Source organism: Pyrenophora tritici-repentis, chromosome 2 (assembly GCF_003171515.1).
Source record: "Pyrenophora tritici-repentis strain M4 chromosome 2, whole genome shotgun sequence".
NCBI lineage: Eukaryota > Fungi > Ascomycota > Dothideomycetes > Pleosporales > Pleosporaceae > Pyrenophora > Pyrenophora tritici-repentis.
The window spans coordinates 1,595,443-1,616,913 of NC_089391.1; the positions used below are offsets into that span (position 1 = coordinate 1,595,443).

Genomic DNA, 21,471 nt, shown 5'->3' on the forward strand with positions numbered 1-21,471 from the left:
AATGATTGATGCTGTAACCGCTCAACTAATGGTCATGCACGACTTAGTGCTGTCGGGCGTAACGGGGCGTAACTGAAGCTTGAACATCGCGGAAGGATGTTCGCTAAGACGGCCAGTGGGAGAGGACCTAGCTGTTGCTGCAGCCCTGTAGCTATACGCGATTGGGGGCAAAAGGCAGTGGACCCTAATTCCGGCCAATTGAGCACATCCCGCAGCCTTAGCCACATAATGTCAGATTACGCCCGGCGCTCAGACCGCTAACTACCCCTGGCTGACCAACTGCAGTGGCGGAGGAAATCTCCTTGGCAGATGAGCCTCAAGATGTGCTTTCGATCATGCATAAGCGTCTCACGGTAAATTACTATACGCATACGTCAGTTTGGTGCCTGCCACGGACTTAAGAAAGCATTCGTCCCCACGAACGGGGTGAAAGTTCAAAGAGGGACATTATATCTGCCCAAAATAATGGGACCCATTCCTGGACTACCTAATACTTGATACAATGCAACTCCCACATCTAGCATGGAGTATAGCAATACGAAAGTAACCGACCGCTCATAGCTCGTCTTCCAGGAATTTGTACGCAAAGCGAAAGTCTGCTTTCCTACGGTTCATCCTAGAATAAGGTTAGCCTTGTATGACGTGCAGAAATAGCATCATGTGGCGCTAGCGAAACGGCAGCCCCACGTGCAAGACCGATAAAGGAAAGTCAGTGCTTACCACGTGCTTTCATAGTCAAAGAACCTGTATGTCCCTTGCTCATAGTCCTCGGTTATCGCCTTTGGCTCTTCATGGCGCTGGAACCATGTTTGGTACTGCTTATGGAATCTCCAGCTTTGCGACTTCAATGCTTTTGCTGCCAGATATTGCTGATACGTTCCCTGACGGTAGTAAAATGCATAAAAGAGAGCATCAGTATCGATGCGAGAGTACAAGCGGGGATCATCGAAGATTGGCAACGGTTCTTGCGGGTAGTGGGCAGGCGTAAACGGGTACGGATTCTGGGGGCGGTAGTGGCGGGGCGCCTCGGTATCTGCAGAGTCTGGAGCAGTAGTCATGGACGCTGCGAGCATGTGCTCGTTTGGAGGCTTCGATGCAGATGCAGACATGTCGTTCTTGGTGGCCTCGAATGAATCCAGCAAATCCTGTAAGCTGGAAGGGAGGTGGTAGACTGACTCCTCTTCTTCGTCTTCGGCATGTGACTCGCCATTCGTTAAGGGCGGCGTAGCAACTTGCAATCCTTCCTCCTCTACTGGCTCAGGGGCCGGAGTCCTTCTGCTGGACTTTGAGGCATCTTCAGACGAGACGGCTCGCGAAAGCGATTCCTTGTCGTGCGCAGGCGTCGCGGGTATACTTGCCGCAGGTGCTGGTGAGGCCTGTGCTGATTCTGCCGGCTGTATACGCGAGGCTGGCTGGGAATGCGTTGTTGCAGGCGAGGTAGTTGCACTTGTCCGTGGGGCGCCTGGAGCCAGACCAGATTGTGCTGCGGCCGCTCCCGGCGGTGGGGGCAACGGAGCAATGCCCACTCCATTCTTATCGCTTGCAGCAGCAGCAGCGGCGGCCGAGGCGTACTTCAGTGGCTCGCCGGGCGTACGTGTGGGTAATGGCGCGGGCTTCATGGCGTTTGCTGTGGTACTCGATGCTCCCGGCAGGGGCGTGTGTAATGTCGCTAGTGCAGGTAATGGCGATTTCATCTGTGTCGATGGCCGTCGTGCTCCCTGCTGCACTGCCTCTGTTGCCTTTGGTTTCGGCGGTGGTGGCCGCGCTTCCGTCTCCGGGGTGTCGTCCGCTATCGACTGCGATTCGTGTGACGAGACGTGATCGAGACTCTCGCCCAAGCCAAAGATGGCCTCCTCCTCTTGCAGGTTGAAGTCGTCGTATATTGTGTCGTCGTCCATGAACTCGGCGTCTTGGTTGCTCTCCACGTAGTATTTGATGCTCTCTTCGATCTCCTTGACCTGGTCCGTTTCGACATTTCCATTCTCCAGCGCCCTTTGCAGCAGATCCAGCTTCCCTTGGTGCCATTTATTTCGCTCGACCGACTCTTCTAGTTCCGTCACCCGCTCCGCCTTTGAGTTGTCGCCCTTCTTTGATTTCTTGACGTTTGCCTGCAGCGTCTCGATCTCCGCCTCGATGGTTTCTATTTGCCGCTCCAGCTCCTCGTTCATGTGTTGCAGGAACTCGACCATCTCCATCTTCTCCTTATCCTTGGGGTCGATCTTGGACGCTAATTGCAGGCCTTCCTTGGAGTAGGCCTTGGTCTTCATCTCCTTTTCGACAGCCTTGAAGCGCTCCATTTGCTGTCACATGTCAGTGTACCACTATGACAAGACGGGATTGACATCATACAGTCTCAATCAGCTTGCGGTGGTCGAGCAGCGGCTTCTTGTCTTTGATCTCCGACATGGCGGCCCATGTCTTGATCTGGTCGCGCGATCGCTGCAACTTCTTGATCTCCTTCTTCAGCTGGTCCTCCAGCTTCTCCTTTTGCGACGGATTGCCCGTCTGCATAATTTTCTCGTATATGCTCTCAAAGGTTGCGACGCCCTCGGCGACCTTCTTGAAGCATTTGTCAATCTCTTGCTGGAGTTTCCGTGCCGCCATGGTGATGGTGGAGCCTCGTCGTGAGGACCTTGGCGAGGGTTACGGCAATGTGGGGGCGATGGATTCCGGTAGCAGCGATCCGGCGGTTCGGGGTAAGTGAGCGTGTGTGTGCGGGCGGGCACCGGTGAGGTTGTAGGAATGTTTGTTGTGGCCTGGTTACGGAGGTTGAGGGATCGCATAGGGAACGCGAATCACAGGCCTGGCCTAGCGTAATTGCCAAGAGTGCGGCCACTAAAGGTTCGCAATCCACAATCCATGGCCCATTTACTGCCCCACGCGTCGCTGTTTCAAATACGCGTTGCACTGTCTGTTGGCCTGTCTCACCCTCGTCGGATGAGAGGATTCCCATGTGTGACGTCGTCGCGCCTTTGGAACCCCCAGTGCTTCTACACACAAACCTAGTCCTGCCTGAGGAAGTCGGTGTTTCGCCAGAAGCTTCCGGCTGCACCTTCCTCGTCATCCAAGCACGCACTGCAGCTACCCCGCCATCATGAGGAGTACGGCCCCTCTGCTCTACCAATGCACATGCAAATGCTGTTGACATGACCACCACTAACAATTTCCAGCCGTGCTGCAGAGGGTCAAGTCGGCCTCAGTCACAGTAGACGGCCAGCTGATATCCTCGATTGGCAGGGGCTTGCTGGTCCTTGCCGCCGTCTCCAAAGACGACACGGAGAAGGATGTAGAGGCCATGGCTGGCAAGATCCTCAAGGCCAAACTATGGGATGACGATTCCAAAGACCCTCCTGGCCGTGTATGATTCTCACTCGTTGTTCATATTCACGGTGCTTACCTGTGCAGTGGAAATGCGCCGTGGCAGATATACAAGGCGAAATTCTATGTGGTATGTAGTTGCACTGAGTGATGCACAGATGGACTGTTGAGAAATCCATGGGCAAGCGTGAACTCACCAATTATAGTATCTCAGTTCACGTTACTTGCCTCTATGGAGAAGGGAAGCAAGCCCTCCTTTCACAAATCCGCAAGCGGTGATCAAGCCAGGACACTTTACGAAACCTTCTACAAGAAGGTTGGGAACCTCTACGATTCCGACAAGGTCAAGGACGGCGTATTTGCTGCAATGATGGACGTTGCTCTGGTCAACGACGGCCCAGTAAGTATAAATAACGCCCGTTTAAACAGCGGCGTACATATTTAGTGATGTATTTCCCATGTATCGAAATAGCTCAACGCTAATCTTTTTTGGCTAGGTTACCATTCAAATTGACACCAATCCACCGAAATTGGATACCCCCTCTACAGGTCCGCCCCAAAACAACCCATAGACTATCGGCGTCTGGCATGATCAGAAGCAATAATTCTCTATACTTGTCCAACACATCAAATAGAATTTCATAGATCAGCATGCCTAAGGCGCTAGACTCACAGCCCGAGCACGAACTAGACATTTGCAACACCCTATCAGCAACATACTGTATTAGACACGTGCCATTGGTGGAGTCGGCTCACAACACCAGATCGCACCTATGGCATAGAGCTGTCTCGAATAAGCTCCATGGGTTCACGGCCGAACCGTAGTTTTGCTCTGACTGGTCCCCATCGATTTTCGTCAATCGATCAATTCTGCAGGCGATCGCCTCCCGATCGGGACACCGCTATCGTATCAAAAGGAAATAGATGACACCGTTAGGCACCAGCAATACCTCCCGGTTTTGGTCCTGCATGCATGTCGTACTCCCCCCTCCCCAGGCGCTTATGTCAGATCTACCGAACCAACGGCTTGGGCATATCTTGTGCATACCGGTTTCTACTTTTCCGGAAATAGGGCTAAGTCGTACGACCACACGTGATGTCCTATTAACCGACCCACAGCTGAGCTGGCTTGCATCCTGGTAACGCCTGACATCACGGTAATTAAGGCATTATACTCACAACCGATGCCACGACATTCCGATTGTTCTGGACCTAAGCTGACTTGAGTGCTTATTGCGAGCAATTTCCTGTTGAGCTGGCCAAACTTGACGAACCACGATAGACCTACACATAATCATAAGACGATAGCATTCCGTCCTAACTCCGACTGGCGGCATATTTGGACCCTTTCCCAGTTCCAGGCTCAAACACCATGACACCTGCATGCTGGCCCAGTTTCCTGGTGTCAGTCTTAGTAATGCTATGCTCCTGTGCGAGCTCACCCATACGACCGGATACTTCACGCCTAATTGCAGCCCTTCGCGTAATCAGGATCGTTGCTAATTTGTGAGTCTATCCGAGGCAATTGTACAAGATTACTGCGACGATAAAACAGGGTCGACTGGAGGTAGTCATCAGTCATCAGTACCAGGCTGACTCCGCCACTTTGTCTACGGACGAAAAATTGATCCCATCGACATCGACGATCCGCGGACTATATACTGCCCTGGTTCTTCTTGCATTGTGCTGGAAGAATAATGGGAGCTTTAGTTATGCTAAAGAATGTAGGATGTTTTTGGATTCAGCTACTATCTGTTCATAGAAGGAGCATGTTCACCACAATGGCAGTGTTGTTGCCTTGAAGTCAATAGAGCAATCGAAACGGTAGTATGTGCTGCCTCGCATTGGGTCGTGTTGACTATCCGGCGAGATGTTCTGCTGTCGATATATAATCAACGCTAGACAACTAACAATAGGATCACCGCAACCAGGACGTCCTCGTCATTGTGGCCGTGTTTCCTGTGGATATCTCCAACAAACTCATAGACGATACGGACTTCGCTCGAATGCCGCTGGCTTGCGATTGGGTATGCATGTATCGTCTTTCTGCCTTTTCAATTTGCTCAAAGACGTCTGTTTAAGTTTGCCAGTGCCGGACAACGGTCATGTCGAACGCAGTAGCACTCAGCTGTCACCGGGTGGTACTTGATCATGGAACCACACGACGCATCCATTTCTACTTCAACCCATCACTAACGCTACTTGATTTCCCTCAGATCCACTGATGCACAATTCAAGGTACGCATAGTTGTATCCAGCAGCTTTTGTTGGGTGTCATGAGCACAGCTATTCTTTTTGGGTCAGTATAGATGGTATATACGAACCGCGCATGTTATTCTTCGGTCTTCCTCACGCTCTTCGGTGCTGCGGGATGTCTTGTTGCATTCCACGCGTAGCCTTCTCTGTATACGGTATGCTCTAGCGCCATATACTCGCCTACCTCTGTATATTTTGGGCCTGGTTTTATGGATCCGGTGTACCGGCTTCAACCAAAAGCGACACAAAAGTACGAAATTTGTCCCGCCACATCTACATGAAACAAGCGCATCGGTAGTCTATCTGAAAGAACATCTAGCATGGCCCACACATGTTCTTCTCTAAATGCTTCTCTGTTGTTCTCGGGACCACCCGCCCACCTTCGGAACCAGATGATGCATACTCATTTTAAAGAAGTCAATGCGTTGCATCTGCGCCGTATTTTGCCGTATGCGAGTTATAACTCATCTTCTTAATGCGAGTCCACCGTCCATAAAGCCTTGTTACTCAAAGCTTGTGCTGAACATATTCCATAACTGTGCCAGATAAAAGGGAGAAAGGATTTGAGATAGCCAAACAGGAAGGCGCTAAGGCCATGAAATCCCATCCTTTGTACCGGAAGTTCTTGAAAGAAAAGTGGTCAAAAGTAACGATAGGCGCGGCGCAAGACCCAGCTGTTGAATCATCGTGATCTTGCTCGTGTGTAGTCTGTAGAAATCTACAAAAGGTACTGTAGTCTTTGTAGTTAAGCTAATGTCTTGGTACAGTTATCTAGACAGTTCTCGGCAATCTTAGACGACGATGAGATGACGTGGCGGAAAGATGCACACGTCGGGATGTTCTAGCGTTGGTGATTTACTAAAGCACGAGCCGTTTTTTTCTCTTTTTTCCCAAGGCAACAGCGAGACAGTGGGATCTACGTGTGGCTGTCTGGTAGTAACGTGGGCTTAAGCCAAACTCGAATGCGAACCCGAGGGACCTAGGGACGCCTTGTACGACCCGCTTCGTAGACATCTAGCACGTGGCTTGAAGAACATGTCAAAACTTTCCCCGGAGTTTTAATTATAGCAGAAGTGCAACTAGCGGACGCATCACAGGAGAGACTCAGAAATAAGTGTGAATCTAAGCACAATCTCGTGCGTGTGATTTCTGTTGAAGGCAACTATAGCGACATTGTGAGCATCTTCGTTGGCAGCACGATTGCGGACCAAAAGCGGTACAGATACAACGGTATCTCCGAACCCCGGATACCCCCAGTTGAAGTGCTAATGGAAGCGTCGATTTTCGCATAGTACCATGTCAGTACCGGAGCAAGATGTTACCGCGTGACCCCTGCAACGTAAACGACGCCACCGACCCGTAGCACTGTAAGTTTAGGCTGGCCAATCATACTAACATAAGCTGATCCTACAAGCACAAGGTATTGTACCAGCATAGTTTAGCAACTGCCATCACCATGCTATCTGCGTCGTAAGGAGATGATGTCCATGTACTCGAAAAGAAGTAGGCTGTTGAGGCGCTTGTTGCGCAGTGCGCGGGGGGCGAGGCGTCTGCGTCGGCGTGCCCACAAGCGCTGCTGTCATCGGGGGCTTGAAAGCCCCGACAGTCGGGCGTTAACTTCCCCCGAAGTCAAGCGCCTCTCGCTCCACACCTTCTCGGATCTGTCGTAACTATCGACAACGCCTTCTTCTGCAGCCTTCCATCGTAATTCGGAAACATGCCCCGAGCTAGCTACACCCGACTTCAGCAAGCAGGCAGACACTTTTCCACGTTAGATATGAAGTGCATCGTAACACCTTCAATTGCCGTCAGACAGCACTGCTCATACCAATATTGTGATCCATTCGTCATCACCTTGGCCATTCAGCGTATACATCGTATTCCATAGTCGTCCAGACCGCTTGACGAAACAAGTCCGCGCGCTCGTCCCTTTTTGGAGCGACGGCGATCGAGCCGAGACTATTCAGTCGCACATTATACCCCTTCAAGCCTAGCCGATTCTCGTCCCCAGCTCGGGTAGAGCCCTAATCTGTTGGCTTAAGGATCTCTAATCTCCAGGCCCGTGAGTGGCGCAGATGAGAATCTTTAGGAAATTACAGGCTTGCTCTTTTTCTCTACCACTTACCTCCTCGTGTTGTGCTTCTCGAACGACAAGACACGCTCAAACCACGAGCATGGATAACGAGCATGGATAACGAGGACTCAGCTACGTCGACGGGAACGGCCATTTCTGCCGCTGTCGAGAAACATGAGTCGCAATCCGAAAGGGAGAGCAGACCCCCTACGTCTCCTCTCAGTGATCAAGAGAAGGACATCATCGATCGGCAATTAACAGCACCCAACCTCACTGTCGGATACTTTTCGCTATTCCGATATGCAAGCACAAAGGACAAGCTCATTATGGTGCTGGCTTTGTTTGCCAGTATCGCTGCTGGAGCTGTCATGCCGCTCATGACGGTAAGTGGCATGTTCTTGATATCGCTGTCCAAGAAGATGCGACTATCCTTCTACCAGAGCATCTGGCCCTTTTTGGACACAATATTCTGCTCTCAATACCAACAGGCTAATTATGTATAGCTCGTCTATGGTAACTTCGCAGGAAGCTTCACTAGCTTTTCAGTCGACGCCACTGCTGCTGCCAAGTTTGAACAGCAAATTAACAAGTTCACTCTGTACTTCATCTACCTAGGTATTACCGCCGACGAATATGTCTACAAGCACAACTGACCGCCGCAGGTATTGGAGCATTCGTGACTTCATACGTCAGTATCCTTGGTTTCTCATACACCGGAGAGCGAATCACACGAGTAATCCGCGAGCTCTACCTCCGCGCTATCTTCAGGCAGAACATTGCTTTCTTCGACTTCCTGGGCTCTGGCGAGATTACTACGCGCATCAGTTCCGACATGAACTTGGTCCAAGATGCAATTGGCCAGAAGATTGGTCTATTTGTAACTGGTGTCAGTATGTTCGTTTCTGCACTGATAATTGGCTTCATCAGGTCCTGGAAGCTCTCCTTGATCATGCTGGCTGCGACCGTGGCATTGATTCTGATGATGGGGGTCAACGGCACGCTCATGAAAAAGGCGCAGACGCTCTCGATTGACGAATACGCCACTGCTGCTTCATTGGCTGAAGAAGTGCTATCTTCTGCTCGCAATGTCGCCGCATATGGAACCCAGAAGAGGCTTGAGGAGAAGTACAAGGCTTTTGTAGATCGCGCGAGTCAGTTTGACTTCAAAGCCAAGTTCTGGCTCTCTATGATGATTGCTGGCATGATGGGGGTACTCAATCTTCAGTATGCACTAGCTTTCTGGCAGGGAAAGAGATTCTTAGACGCCGGCGAACTTGGTGTTTCCAACATTCTTACTGTGATTATGGCGCTCATGATTGCTGGATTCTCCATCGGACAGAACTTGCCCCACATCCAAGCCTTCGGCGCAGCTACTGCAGCAGCTACCAAGGTCTTCAACACGATTGAGAGAAACTCGCCCATTGACCCAGAAACCGAGACAGGTATTGTACCTGACGACTTTGTCGGCAACCTCGAATTCAAAAACCTCAAACACGTCTATCCTTCTCGTCCGGATACTGTAGTGCTGTCCGACTTCAACCTCAGTGTCCCGTCCGGCAAGATGGTTGCGCTCGTTGGTGCATCTGGATCTGGAAAGTCGACAATCGTTGGACTTCTGGAACGATTCTATCTACCCATGGAAGGCGAAATACATCTCGACGGCAGGGATATCACGACTTTGAACCTGCGTTGGTTGCGTCAGCATATGGCTATCGTGAGCCAAGAACCCGTATTATTCAGTACAACAATCTACGAGAGTATTCTACATGGCTTGGTCAACACCGAATACGCCAACGTTTCGGACGAGAAAAAGATGGAACTCATTGAAAAAGCCGCCAAGATCGCCAACGCTCACGACTTCATCATGGACCTGCCAGAAAAATACCAGACCAAGGTCGGAGAAAGAGGTGGTCTGCTATCTGGCGGCCAAAAACAACGTGTTGCGATTGCCCGCGCTATCGTTTCGGATCCAAAAATTCTTCTCTTGGATGAGGCTACCGCAGCCCTGGACACCCGTGCCGAAAGCGCAGTTCAGGAGGCCCTCGACCGCGCCTCCCAAGGACGTACTACGATCGTCATTGCCCATCGACTCTCCACTATCAAGAAGGCTGACAAAATCGTGGTTATGGCCCTAGGCCGCATCGTCGAGCAAGGTACTCACCAGGAGCTCATCAACACCAACGGTGTATATGCGAGCTTAGTACAGGCCCAGGAACTAACATCCAAGATCAACCCCGTCAACAGAGAATCCTCCCTGGAAGTTGCTGAGAAGCCAGCCATAGGCGAGACAGACGTCGAGAAGCTCGCCCTGATGCGCACCACGACATCTGCTCCTACGGAATTTTTGAATAGAAAGGATGAAAAGGAGAAGGAGTACGGCACATGGGAATTGATCAAGTTTGCGTGGGAGATGAATAGTGGTGAACAGTTGAGTATGACCATCGGATTGTTAGCCAGCTTCTTCGCCGGATGCAACCCTGCGATACAAGCCATCTTCCTCGCCAACTCTATCAACTCTCTCTTGTCGCCTGGAACGTCCCTCGGCGGGCTCGGAATCAGCTTTTGGTGCTGGATGTTCTTGATGCTAGGACTGCTCATTGGTTTCTTCTATTATATCCAGGGCATCACACTTTCCAAGGGATCCGCGAAGCTTGTTGGCAGCGTTCGACAGCGCGCTTTTGGCGCGATGCTTCGTCAAGACATGGAGTTTTTCGATGGCGACACCGTCACTTCAGGAGCTCTCAGCAACTTCCTTTCTTCGGAAGCCAATCGTCTTGCTGGTCTCAGTGGTTCCACCCTTGGTACGATTGTCAGCGCTGCTTCCTCTGTCCTCGTCGCATTTATCGTCGGTTGCTCTTTCGGATGGAAACTTGCTCTTGTTTGCTCTGCAACGATCCCACTCGTCATTGCATGTGGATACTTTCGCTATCACGCTCTTACTCGAATGGAGAAGCGAACCAAGGAGACCTCAGATTCGGCTAGTTTTGCCTGTGAAGCAGCCTCGTCTATCCGTACTGTGGCTTCACTTTCTCTTGAGAAGCATCTTCTCTCCGAGTACCATGATAAGCTTGCGGATCAAGGGAAGGGCTACTTCAAGTTTACAAATGTGTCTTCCGTTCTGTACGCCACATCTCAGGGCCTGAGCATGTTCATCTTTGCCCTTGTCTTTTGGTATGGAGGTCGTCTGTTGTTCAAGCAGGAGTACACCGTCCTACAATTCTTTGTGGTGTACTCGGGCATTATCAACGGTGCTCAGGCGGCTGGTTCTATCTTTTCTTTCGCCCCCGACATGGGTGAGGCGAGAGATGCGGCCAAGCTACTCAAGTCTTTCATGAACCGCGTTCCCAAGATTGACCACTGGTCGCCCGAGGGCAAGAAGGTTGATCGTTTGGATGGCCGTATCGAACTGCAGGGTGTCAGATTCTCATACCCTGGAAGACCCGACCACCGGGTTCTACGCGGTGTGAGTCTCTCTGCTCAGCCTGGCCAGTTCATTGCGCTGGTTGGTGCCTCTGGCAGCGGAAAGTCGACCGTCATGCAAATGCTCGAGCGCTTCTACGACCCGACCAGCGGTTCCGTCCTCGTCGATGGCGTTGAATTGAAGGACTACAACCTGCAAGACTACCGCTCGCAATTGGCAATCGTCAGCCAAGAAACTACGCTTTATACCGGTACCATTCGCGAAAACATCCTTGCCAATCAAGATGGCCTAGGTGATGACGTTGTCATTCAAGCATGCAAAAACGCCAACATTTACGAGTTCATGTAAGTTAACACGATGACCTTTAGTTTATACCGTAACTAATTCGTTTCAGCACCTCATTGCCAGACGGTTTCAACACCCTCGTCGGTGCAAAGGGCGCTCTCCTTTCCGGTGGTCAGCGCCAACGCATAGCCATCGCTCGCGCTCTCCTCCGCGACCCCAAAGTCCTCCTTCTCGACGAAGCCACATCAGCCCTCGATTCCACCTCAGAGCGTGTCGTACAAGCCGCCCTAGACTCTGCTTCCAAGGGCCGCACCACAGTCGCTATTGCGCATCGCCTCAGTACGATTCAGCATGCCGACGTCATCTACGTGTTCGACCAAGGCAAGATTGTAGAGCAGGGTACGCACGAAGACCTGGTAGCGAAGAAGGGTGTCTACTTTGAGTTGGCCAGGTTACAAGCCATTGGCGCACCCCAATGATTTTTCTTTTTTGCGGTTAGTAGAAACAAGCGCGAGCGTTGTTGCATTTTCATGGAGTTTACCTAGGCTGTACGATATGGCTTTATACCGTTGTAATCCTCGTTCGTTCTTTCTTTTTCACTCTGTTTTATTTATCACATCGCCACTGTTTAGGCCGGGAACTAGAACATTGCCGCATGGGCGACAAAAAGCACATTGCATCACATCGTATTATAGCATTTAAAAGTACATACACCACCTCTCCCGACTCAGTCGCGCAGAATTATCCAATTTATTCGTTATACCAAACATTCATATGTACAGCTTGACGTGTAATTCGTGTATTATTACATTCTTGTATTATTACATTCTCCCCGTTTACACGAATTTCTGACATCGTACATGTTCAAGACCCTGAAACCTTGTGCATCAACCGGGTCAACGGGCTGTATCTGGACGCGGGCCCGCCGCCGTTTTCGTTGCGAATAGGCGATAATGGGGCCCCACTTTAACTAATGCCGAGGTCAAGGCTTAGCGAGGAAGCGTGGTGATCGTCGTGCAAGGGGAGACGACATGCGACTTTTCTGTGCATGAGACTGCATGCGGATTTGTGCTTACAGGTATAGAGATGTTAAATAATTGTAATGGCGATGGTGCAGCATTGACGGCCGTGTGCCAAGAAATTTTAGATGTGTGCCGACGATATCGGGTGGTGCAGACAGACGGTGAAGCAAGAGCCTTTTTCAGGCGTCCAGCTCTCCCTTTTCAATATGTGGAAGACCAGCGAGTCACGATGTTTCTAGCCAGACCTCGTCGCAGCGTCCTAGCCGAAGAAAAAGAAAAGGAGCTACATACTCGCACCCGCGGAATTGATCTCTCGTCTTCTTCCCCCACCAACAACCTCCAGATAGACCCAAAATGTTAAACGCCAGACGCACCCTCCTCCTCTTCCTCCCCATCGCCCTTCTCTTCTCCATCACTGTCGCAATCACCTTCCTAGAGCGCACATCTAAAAACGCATTCAACTCGCACCTCTCCCGCAACCAGCGTAATGGAGCGTTTGAACTCCTTCTTCCCGGCCAGCATGGATCCCAAGAGACAACCGTCACCCACTTAGATGTCAACGACGGCCCGATCTACGCTTTACTGGGTTTTTGTACGCTGGCGTATTTTGTGTGTGCGCTGAGTGCTGCGGGGATGTGGCAGCTGAGAAGAGTGCAGGATACGGCTGGGCACGAGAGGGCGTGGGTGTGGGTCTTGGGCGTCGGGAATGTCATGCTGGTTGCGGCGGGCGTGGCAGCTTTTGCTTATAGTACTTCTGTGCAAGGGAGTGAGAAGAAGTGGGAGAGTCTGGATGATGTGGGTATGGGGGGTCAAGAGCATACGAGAGAAGGGTGGATTTGTGGTATTCAAGAGTTCTTTCCGGAGGAGGGATGGGCGGGACAGGCGTGTGGGATGCAGAAGGCTATGAGATTTCTGATGCTGGCGTTGGTGGGTGCGGCGGTGTTGGTTCTGGGGAGTGTGGCCGTTGTTGTTAGAGGAAGGGGAGGATGGAAGTGGGTAGGAGGCGGGAGGGGCATGTATGCGGGTTTCCAGGGTGTGTATGAGATGAAGACTCCTGGGGTGTCGGTGCCTTATGTTGGAGCGCAGGGAGGACAGTGGATGCAGCAACCTGGACATGGCCAGCCAGTGCAGCAATGGGTGCCGCAGACTTATCAGCCGGTTCAGCAAATGGGTTCGCAGCCTGTTGTTCAGCACGCTGTTCAGCCCGTTGCGCTGCCCGTCGGTGGAGTGCCAAAGTTGGATGCTACTGTCTCGCAGCGCCCGATAGTTGGATGAGGGTTCTTAGTCAGGCCTCGTTCGCTCCTTTGTATGTCCGCGTGGTGGTATAATCGACCACACCGAAGCGAGCCCTTAGAAGTTCACCATTCACAAACGATGTCAGACGACGACAGCTAATGTGTTCGAGATCGTTCTGCAAATTCGTTCCTTCCGACTCACTTTCGCCATGAGATCACCGCCGCGCGCGACCGCGCATATATCGGCGCACTATTATCTGGGCGAGAACTTTCCGCCCTGTAAGGTCTAGAGTACTATCCACTCCGCAACTTCGCTATGTCAACCACTTCGTCTCGACGTACGAAAGTCTCATCACATGATTCCCAGGACCTCCATGGCAGTCTCAAAGACAAGCCTCCTCTCCCTTACACGGTCGGCGCCGCGTTCACCGCATATCGTCACAAGCCCCCTGCGCCCTTTGGCCATGGCTACGACAGTCCATGGCCGCCGTTTAAGACAGGCAAGTTCTGGCTACCGCAGCTTGACTACTGCCTCTCGCAGTCGCCACTGCCTGGTCATACGCTCAAGGAATACTGCACACTCGCCATCACGGACCTTATCCGCACCGGATACACATATAACGCGCAAGTTGTAGTAGTAAATAAGACTATGGTAGCTAAAATTTATGATCCGCTCTACGACAACGGCTTCGATTGCTACGACAATAAGCGCGACGTTATCGTCCTAGCCGACGGCGACTACTCGCGAGAAGCAGCCGCATACGAAACTCTGCAGCGATCGTCTGAAGCGCGGAATTGCATCCCAGACTACTACGGCAGCTGGACGATACAGGTACAAACGATAACTGGCGATAAGACATACCTGCGCCACGTACGACTTATACTCATGGAAAACGTTCCTGGTGTAGTGATGAGTAGTATAGAGCCTAAGCTACTGCCCGAAGCAACGCGCTCTCGCATTATGCAGAAGATACTAGAAGCTGAGACCTTTGTGTACAACGCCGGAGTCCACCATCGCGACATGTCACCCCGCAACGTGATGCTAGTCTCTCCCTCCGATATCTATACCGCTCCTGACCCGCGCGTCGTCATCATCGACTTCAACGTTTCTAATATACTTGAAATTAATGCGCGCCGCCGTGGCGATACGGATCTCAACGCCATACACAAGACGTGGCCTGGGAGGATGGTTGGACCGATCACCAGGTTCTGGGATGAGCTGATGGAGTTTGAGATTAAGGGCTGGGTGGAGGATGATATCGGGGCGGCGAATGAATGGCTTTGGGAATGTTTTAGGGAGAGGGAGGAGTATGTGCCGGTTGTTAGGGATGAAGATAGAGAGGAGTGTCCGAGGCTGGTCGAGGTGGAGGAGCTCACGGGATGTGTGAGTGACGATGATGGAGAGGACGATGTGGTCGTTTTCCGAGGACGGGGTGTATGAGAATTGGAGGTGGAGCCGGGATGTATATACGTACGTTTCACATGTAGTATATTGAGGTGATGAGTAGTCATGGTAATTATAATGCTAATATCCCGTACACAGAATAGCAAGTCATGCATCACAAAATAGAGGGAATTACAAGGTATGTGTGCAAATGTGTGTATTAGGTATCTGAGAACTCCCTCCATCTAGTCCACGTACGCCTTATAGTGAAGGCCTTTGAATAATCCTGAAAACCCCCGGGGTATATTTGTCCATGTAACGCCATACAATAGCCCGCTCTGGCAGCTACCCTGCCCTCGTACCCATGAAACATGCAAACATCGTAGTCTTGTGGCTACATTGGCCCTCACAAAGACAGAAACGCCGTCTTATACAGCGGCCTGCTAGGCTTTGCAGTTTACTGTATCTTGGCTTCGTTCAACGCGTTGAGCATCCATCCAAGCATCACCTTGCGGTTGTGGGAGTTCTTCATGTCGGTGTATTGCTTGTTTGTAGCGTTATAGGGCAGTATAGCATCTCCGAAATCTGTGTAGCGAAGCATCCTTCGGCGTTTGTATTCAATCACCGCAATAGTCTTGGTTGGGGACGTTGTGGTTCCCTGGAAGACAAGGTCGTACCGTATCGCTGTGTCTACTACTTTCTGGTGGTCATGTTCGTCCACAATCTTGTCGACCTTGACTTTTGTCTTATCCGTTACCTCGGTCTTCAAGGTGATGTTGTCTTGAAATTGCATTCTAAGTACCTCCATAATTGGCAGTATTAGGTACGTCCATGAAGTGGAGACGACGTCGTTCTCGCTGTCGAGCGGGAGGCATGGGAAGGTTGTCGTGATTCGGCGCTGGAGTTCTGGGCTGTTCTTATACTTGGGGAGATACTCGTCCGCTAAGTTTTCGAGGTCCTTGACCAGCATGTTATGGAATCTCTTAGGTGAGACGGTATTCTTGGTCGTGGTACCGGAGGCACCGACACTCCTGTATCGCACGTCACCCTTTTTGAGACCAGGCAGGTCCTGGTTGAAGCACTCAAGATGGGTTGATGCACTCATTGTACAGTGATCGAGCCGATCCAATTGCTGCTGGCCTTTGCGCTTTGATCAAGCCGCTCGTGTGAGTAGACTTGAGCTTCCGTCTTGAAAGAAAGTAGGTTTGAGCGAAGGAAAACCTGGGTACCTAGGAAGGAACTTGGGTTGAGTTGAACGACTTGGACGACTTGGGTGTTGGCGTTGAGAGAAGAGGGTTCGGAAGAGAGTATAAGTACTAGTGGGGGGGGGGGGGGGGCTTAAGCCGCAGAGGGCTCACCTAGGTTTCCAGTCCTGTTGTTCAATTGCGTCATAAAAGTGAAAGCACAATCACCTAGGTAACACCCATTGATGACTTTAGGTAGCCCTACCGGGCGAAAGCTGGATAATTGCTCAACTATTCTTCTCGTGTAGAACTTTAGGCAACAAATTCACTAGGTACCTTCGAAAGCTATACGTACCTACTCATATCACGACCTCGGGAGGCATAAACTACAGCTGCAATGCTATACCTAAGTGCCTTGGTAGGTATTCACTCAGGAACGCCTTTGCACCAAGACATTATTCACTACATTTACAAAATAAACACTCACTTCATAATTGAGCCGATTTGGTGACTAAGTACTAGAGTACGTACTAATGTGTTATAGCAGCTCAGTGAATGAAGGCCGTCGTGAACGCCAGAAATAGCTTAGCGTGTCTTGGCGCTACCCTGCAATTACTTACCGCAGTGCTCAACTTCTTCCATTCTTTACAACGACACAACTCAACTTTGGTCCTGTTGCGAAGCTATGGCTACGGAAACCGATACATGTCATCGCGCTAAGGCGGTAACAACAGATGACAGCGATCACAGCGCCGACCCGGAATCTACCAAACCCAACAATGCACACAACTCGACAACCTTATCAGCAGGTGTCGCATATCCGGAGCTAGACGGTACTGATCTAAGCCTTGCTCGAAAGCACCCCTATGTCGTCGGTCTTACTGCAATCGCCACACGTCATGAGCCACATCAGCCATTTGGCCTTGCCTATGTCACCGACTGTCCGCCAGTTTCGGGGGATTGCGAGACTCTCGAAAAAAAACTTTTGTCTCGCAAATTCCTCCATCAATGGAACGCTGAACCCTCAAGACACCAAATATTTGAAAATTACCGCAGTCATTCGCCCTAGCTGCAATCGAGGCGCACAGGTTGTAGTGGTCAATGATGACATGGTCGCAAAGATATACGATCCACTCTTCTACGATAGTTGTGACGACAGTGTTTTCGGAGAAGATGTTGTAACCAAAGCACATTGCGACTACTCCTACGAGGCTGCCGCTTATCAGGAGTTGCAAAAGTCGCCCGCGGCTCAGGAGCTTATACCCGCATTCTACGGCACCTGGACGATAGATATCGATACCTTGAAACGCGAAGGAGACCAGCTTTGCAAATATACGCGCCAAGTTCCAGTCCTCTTGATCGAATATGTGCGAGGGTTCACGATGACAGACCTTGATCCCCGGATGCTGAACGAACAAATGCGGACTAGTGTTGTGAAGAAAGCCCTGGAAGCCGATAGTATCATATACGACGCAGGAGTCAATCATGGAGACATGCATCCCCGCAACATCGTCATTGTCGGATTTCGGAGCGATTTAGAAGATGGTGCGCCGAAGGAGGCTATCATCAAGGTGATCGACTTCAACGTCGCCCATGTCCGTTTCCACCCCATGAATAAAGATCTAGAAATCGAACGCATAATCCAGAAAGAACGTGAGGGATGGTTCCCCAAACTCCCTTCTCCACTGTTGCGGTTCTATCATTCACTAGATGGTTTTGTATGGGAAGGCTGGTGCCCCAACGATGATCCGGACTCAGATCATGAAGGTTCGTCATTGTGGCTATGGAATCAGTTCAAGGACGACGACCGTTACATTCCCGTCATCTGGGATCGTACCAATCCTTGGAAGTCGCCTAGATACGTCGAGCTTGAGAACACGTCCCACGACAACTCCAACCTCGGCACCAAGATCGATGGAAATGATGATGTTAAGGTCCATGGAGAAGATGGCATCGACATCGAGATGGGAGAAACAGAAGAGGGTGTATGGGACGATTGGTAGAGAAGATCACGTATGGCAGCTATTTGAGTAGTACCTACTCAGACGTTCCACGGAGTTCTTGGGTTTTTAAAATTACAGGATGATATCCCATGGTCGGCGCAAAAGGTTGTTAAGCGGGATAGTTTGGGTTCACTACGAGATCAGATCCTACACTGTGTTAAACAGTGTTAATACATGAACAATTCATTCAATGCTCTGCTGTGCTCTAAAAATGTCGTCATGGTTAGTTGTTTAAACTTCTTCGTGGCCTTTCATGCCTGTAGTGAATATCGTGGTAGTACGTGCGAATAAGCGTGGCAAGATTGCCGAAAACTTCTCAGGCTCAAGCAAAGAAGTATCAGCAAATGTAATGCATAATCAACATTAGTACTTAGGTTTGCGGAAGAACCTGTGTAGGAATGGTAAACGGTAAATCTAAGAACGAGCACGAGCAAAGCTTAGCAGTATGATAGCAATCAAGATCGTCACTAAGAACAGCAGTTGCGAACTTCACAACTCTTCGCATCCACACAGCTCGCGCAAGTACTTAATGAATTAGTTCATTCCCTACCCTAATCATAGCCTTTAGTGTCGCTTCTAAATCATGTACACCGACCATAGCCATACCCCAACTACAATAACCATAGCTGTGTATTGTGCGTAAACGATCCGGGAACCTACAGAAGATGTATCTCGGCAGTCCCTGGTGAAACAGCGCAGCGCCTTGAGCTTGCATGAGACTCTAAGAAGGTTGAAGATGCGCGGGCATGTTAGCTCTAGGTGGGCAACCTCGGAAGCATCGATTGAGGCTTCAAGCGCATCCAGTCGCCTTTCGTGGTCTGATGGCGCTAACAATTTGGTTTAATGGTGGATATGCGGTGCAGGCGAGTCGGTGTTGTAGAACTACGCGGTCTTAGTGATACTCGACTCGGGTGTATCGTTGTCGCATCATGATCGCGAGAAACTGGGCATGCGACTTTGCTCATGGCTGTTCTATTAACTTAATCTCGGTGATAGGTAGGAAATACGGAACTTTTCCTATTGTGATGCAGATGCTAACTGTAAGCTACATGGTCATCGTATCACTGTGGCGACGTAGTTGCCTGTAGTCACTGCTGACACAGCAGCGACGCGCCGTCTACCAAAATCCAGTACTCGTTCTGTAGGATATATCGTAATACGGTAGACTTCAGAGGACATCAAGAAAGCGATCGCTATCAGAGTGAGGGCTCCAAGAGCGTCCTACCACAGTTTGTGAAGTAGAGCTGAGATGATGGAAAGGACACAGAGAAGAACAAGAGAAAAGTAACGCACATACGCAAATGATCAAGTGTTGTTCATATTTGGATAGTCAGATTAATTATAGAAGATCACTACATATAACCGGTAGTACGCGGGTGTCCTATCCACCAAACCGCACCTCCATCCTCCAAAGTGACGAGCCAAAGTGAAGCCTTCACAAGGCTTGCGAGTTTAGTTCGTCTTAGGGGTAACTGCAACCTTGAACTCCGTACCAGCCAACGTGCTGTCGCCACCAACCTTGACGCTCCCAATGCTAGCAGCGACACCGTTGAAGCAGCCATCTGGAGTCGATTTTTGGAGCATATGAGCGAAGTAGCCATAGCAGTCTCCTACTGTCCAGAAAACCCCAGGTGAGTTTGCTGGTTGCGCAGCAGGGGTCACTTCGACTATGATATGAATTAGTGACTGAGCACCAAGCCGTGCTTCGATAAATGGACTTACATTGGACATCCCAGTCCCCGATAGACGTAGCACTTGAATCTACCACATTGGCTTGTTGCGTACTGTTCTTAGGGCCATCCAGCTTGTAGTCTATCGTCGCCGTGCAGAAAGTGCCCTCAGGCAGACGATCCTGGTAGGCGCAGGCGGGCATCATAGCAGCGCAAGCGTTGTTCACGGCGGCCTCAAGCTGAGAGCCCTGCGCGAAACTGATGAACTTGTCGCAAGTAGTATCGCAAGTAGTCTTGGAGTTTGCTGCAGGTGTCCATGTATCGCTCGCGCCAGTTTGGGTTGTCTGTCGTGGTGTGATGGGTGTTGCCAGGGTAGTTGCTGCGAGAGCACTGAGGAAAAGGCTGATATACATGTTGGCGGACTGAACGTAATCGATTTGTTGAGTTATCGATATACTGAAGAGATATTATGCTTGACGGGTGTCTTCGATACGCGGGGCGTGTTTGTAAAGCCACTTGCAGTAACGACAAGTAGTCAAGTGGTGGGGTTTTATTCACGTAAAAGGGAGAACAGTGAATATGGTAGTAAGGGTGCACTAGCCAGTCCGCGACGTGAGTGAAATTACAAGCGACTGGTGGTCGAAAAAAGAAGCTTCTGAGGGGCGTGAGCACGTTTTCTATGATGCCGCGCGGTAGATCGTACTATGAAATTGCAATAGGGCCGGGAACGCAGCACAGACTTCTCAAGGTCCAGGAGCATACAGGGTATGTGAACACTACGAGCGGATCCACACCTCGTATGATTGATGAATTGTTACAGGTTTCTTTGTGATAGATAACCAGTCACTAAGATTTGCCTTTTTCGTACATGTGCCAGGGAAGTGCTTTGACGTCCGCGCGGGAAAAACCAAAAATGAGGAACGTGCTAGGGCAGGTGTATCGTAAGACTACAAATTTCTCTCCTGCATGACTGTGAGTCCTTGAATCATTTGCTAAAGATAATGCGAACTACATGAATCTGGATGTGAATAGGGGTGGCTGGCTTGTGGGGTAATTGTTCTAGCATCCTACGATCGACAGATCTGCCGTCCGTGCCTGGTGTTGATATGCCATGCAACTTAGGGAATTTCCTTATATAGCTTCGGTGTATAGATTCCGATAAATCTTATGTTGACTTTAGACTAAATCAGCGATTGCGCTCAATGCCACCCCTACCTCTACCTACATAGGCAGCCATCGCAACTGTTGTGTTCGTAGGAGATGCAGTCGATGTGACCTGATAATCTCCCCCACGGAAGGGGCCGGATCATCGGCAAAATTTGGGGGTGCTTCAACTCCAAAGACAGTCATGAAACAAAGAGGTGCTCGCTGACGTGAGATGGAGAGGGCGAATGACGATGATGCCGTCTGCCAAGACACTAGTTCACCCTTCATTAAGCTACCACACGTCATCAACACAATACCTGTGAGAACGTTCGGAGGCACTCTGAACGAAGCCGCCTGTTTATTGGTATTGTGCCAACATCATAACTCTACCGGCCTGTTCCCTGAAAGCTGCCATAAAATGGACCCTCATACCGACGGCGCCGTGAAGAACGACCTCCAGCAATTCTGTCAAC

General features: G+C 50.5%; 7 protein-coding genes across 7 annotated transcripts; 4 read left to right on the forward strand and 3 right to left on the reverse strand.

Annotated features, from left to right (window-relative positions):
- Positions 1–555: 555 nt before the first annotated feature.
- On the reverse strand, positions 556–2,604 carry PtrM4_060750 (NOT5, CCR4-NOT transcriptional regulation complex, NOT5 subunit; the record flags this gene model as incomplete). The annotated part of the gene is made up of 3 exons (XM_001932827.1): positions 556–616; positions 721–2,300; positions 2,350–2,604. 3 exons carry the CDS (start codon positions 2,602–2,604, stop codon positions 556–558), a joined length of 1,896 nt encoding a protein of 631 aa, XP_001932862.1.
- A 490-nt stretch (positions 2,605–3,094) lies between these two features.
- PtrM4_060760 (Dtd, D-Tyr-tRNAtyr deacylase) lies at positions 3,095–3,890 on the forward strand (the record flags this gene model as incomplete). The annotated part of the gene is made up of 5 exons (XM_066105513.1): positions 3,095–3,101; positions 3,171–3,358; positions 3,406–3,448; positions 3,525–3,718; positions 3,816–3,890. The coding sequence occupies 5 exons, from the start codon at positions 3,095–3,097 to the stop codon at positions 3,888–3,890; spliced, it is 507 nt and encodes a 168-aa protein (XP_065964140.1).
- A 3,871-nt stretch (positions 3,891–7,761) lies between these two features.
- Positions 7,762–11,833, forward strand: PtrM4_060770 (MdlB, ABC-type multidrug transport system, ATPase and permease component; the record flags this gene model as incomplete). The annotated part of the gene is made up of 4 exons (XM_001932830.2): positions 7,762–8,031; positions 8,152–8,263; positions 8,311–11,413; positions 11,464–11,833. The coding sequence occupies 4 exons, from the start codon at positions 7,762–7,764 to the stop codon at positions 11,831–11,833; spliced, it is 3,855 nt and encodes a 1,284-aa protein (XP_001932865.1).
- A 2,094-nt stretch (positions 11,834–13,927) lies between these two features.
- Positions 13,928–15,052, forward strand: PtrM4_060780 (AarF, unusual protein kinase; the record flags this gene model as incomplete). Its single annotated transcript, XM_066105514.1, has 1 exon — positions 13,928–15,052. One exon carries the CDS (start codon positions 13,928–13,930, stop codon positions 15,050–15,052), a length of 1,125 nt encoding a protein of 374 aa, XP_065964141.1.
- A 400-nt stretch (positions 15,053–15,452) lies between these two features.
- On the reverse strand, positions 15,453–16,100 carry PtrM4_060790 (uncharacterized protein; the record flags this gene model as incomplete). The annotated part of the gene is made up of 1 exon (XM_001932833.1): positions 15,453–16,100. The coding sequence occupies one exon, from the start codon at positions 16,098–16,100 to the stop codon at positions 15,453–15,455; it is 648 nt and encodes a 215-aa protein (XP_001932868.1).
- A 764-nt stretch (positions 16,101–16,864) lies between these two features.
- Positions 16,865–18,182, forward strand: PtrM4_060800 (uncharacterized protein; the record flags this gene model as incomplete). The annotated part of the gene is made up of 2 exons (XM_001932834.2): positions 16,865–17,120; positions 17,209–18,182. The coding sequence occupies 2 exons, from the start codon at positions 16,865–16,867 to the stop codon at positions 18,180–18,182; spliced, it is 1,230 nt and encodes a 409-aa protein (XP_001932869.2).
- A 1,452-nt stretch (positions 18,183–19,634) lies between these two features.
- PtrM4_060810 (uncharacterized protein) lies at positions 19,635–20,265 on the reverse strand (the record flags this gene model as incomplete). The annotated part of the gene is made up of 2 exons (XM_001932835.2): positions 19,635–19,849; positions 19,905–20,265. The coding sequence occupies 2 exons, from the start codon at positions 20,263–20,265 to the stop codon at positions 19,635–19,637; spliced, it is 576 nt and encodes a 191-aa protein (XP_001932870.1).
- Positions 20,266–21,471: the final 1,206 nt, after the last annotated feature.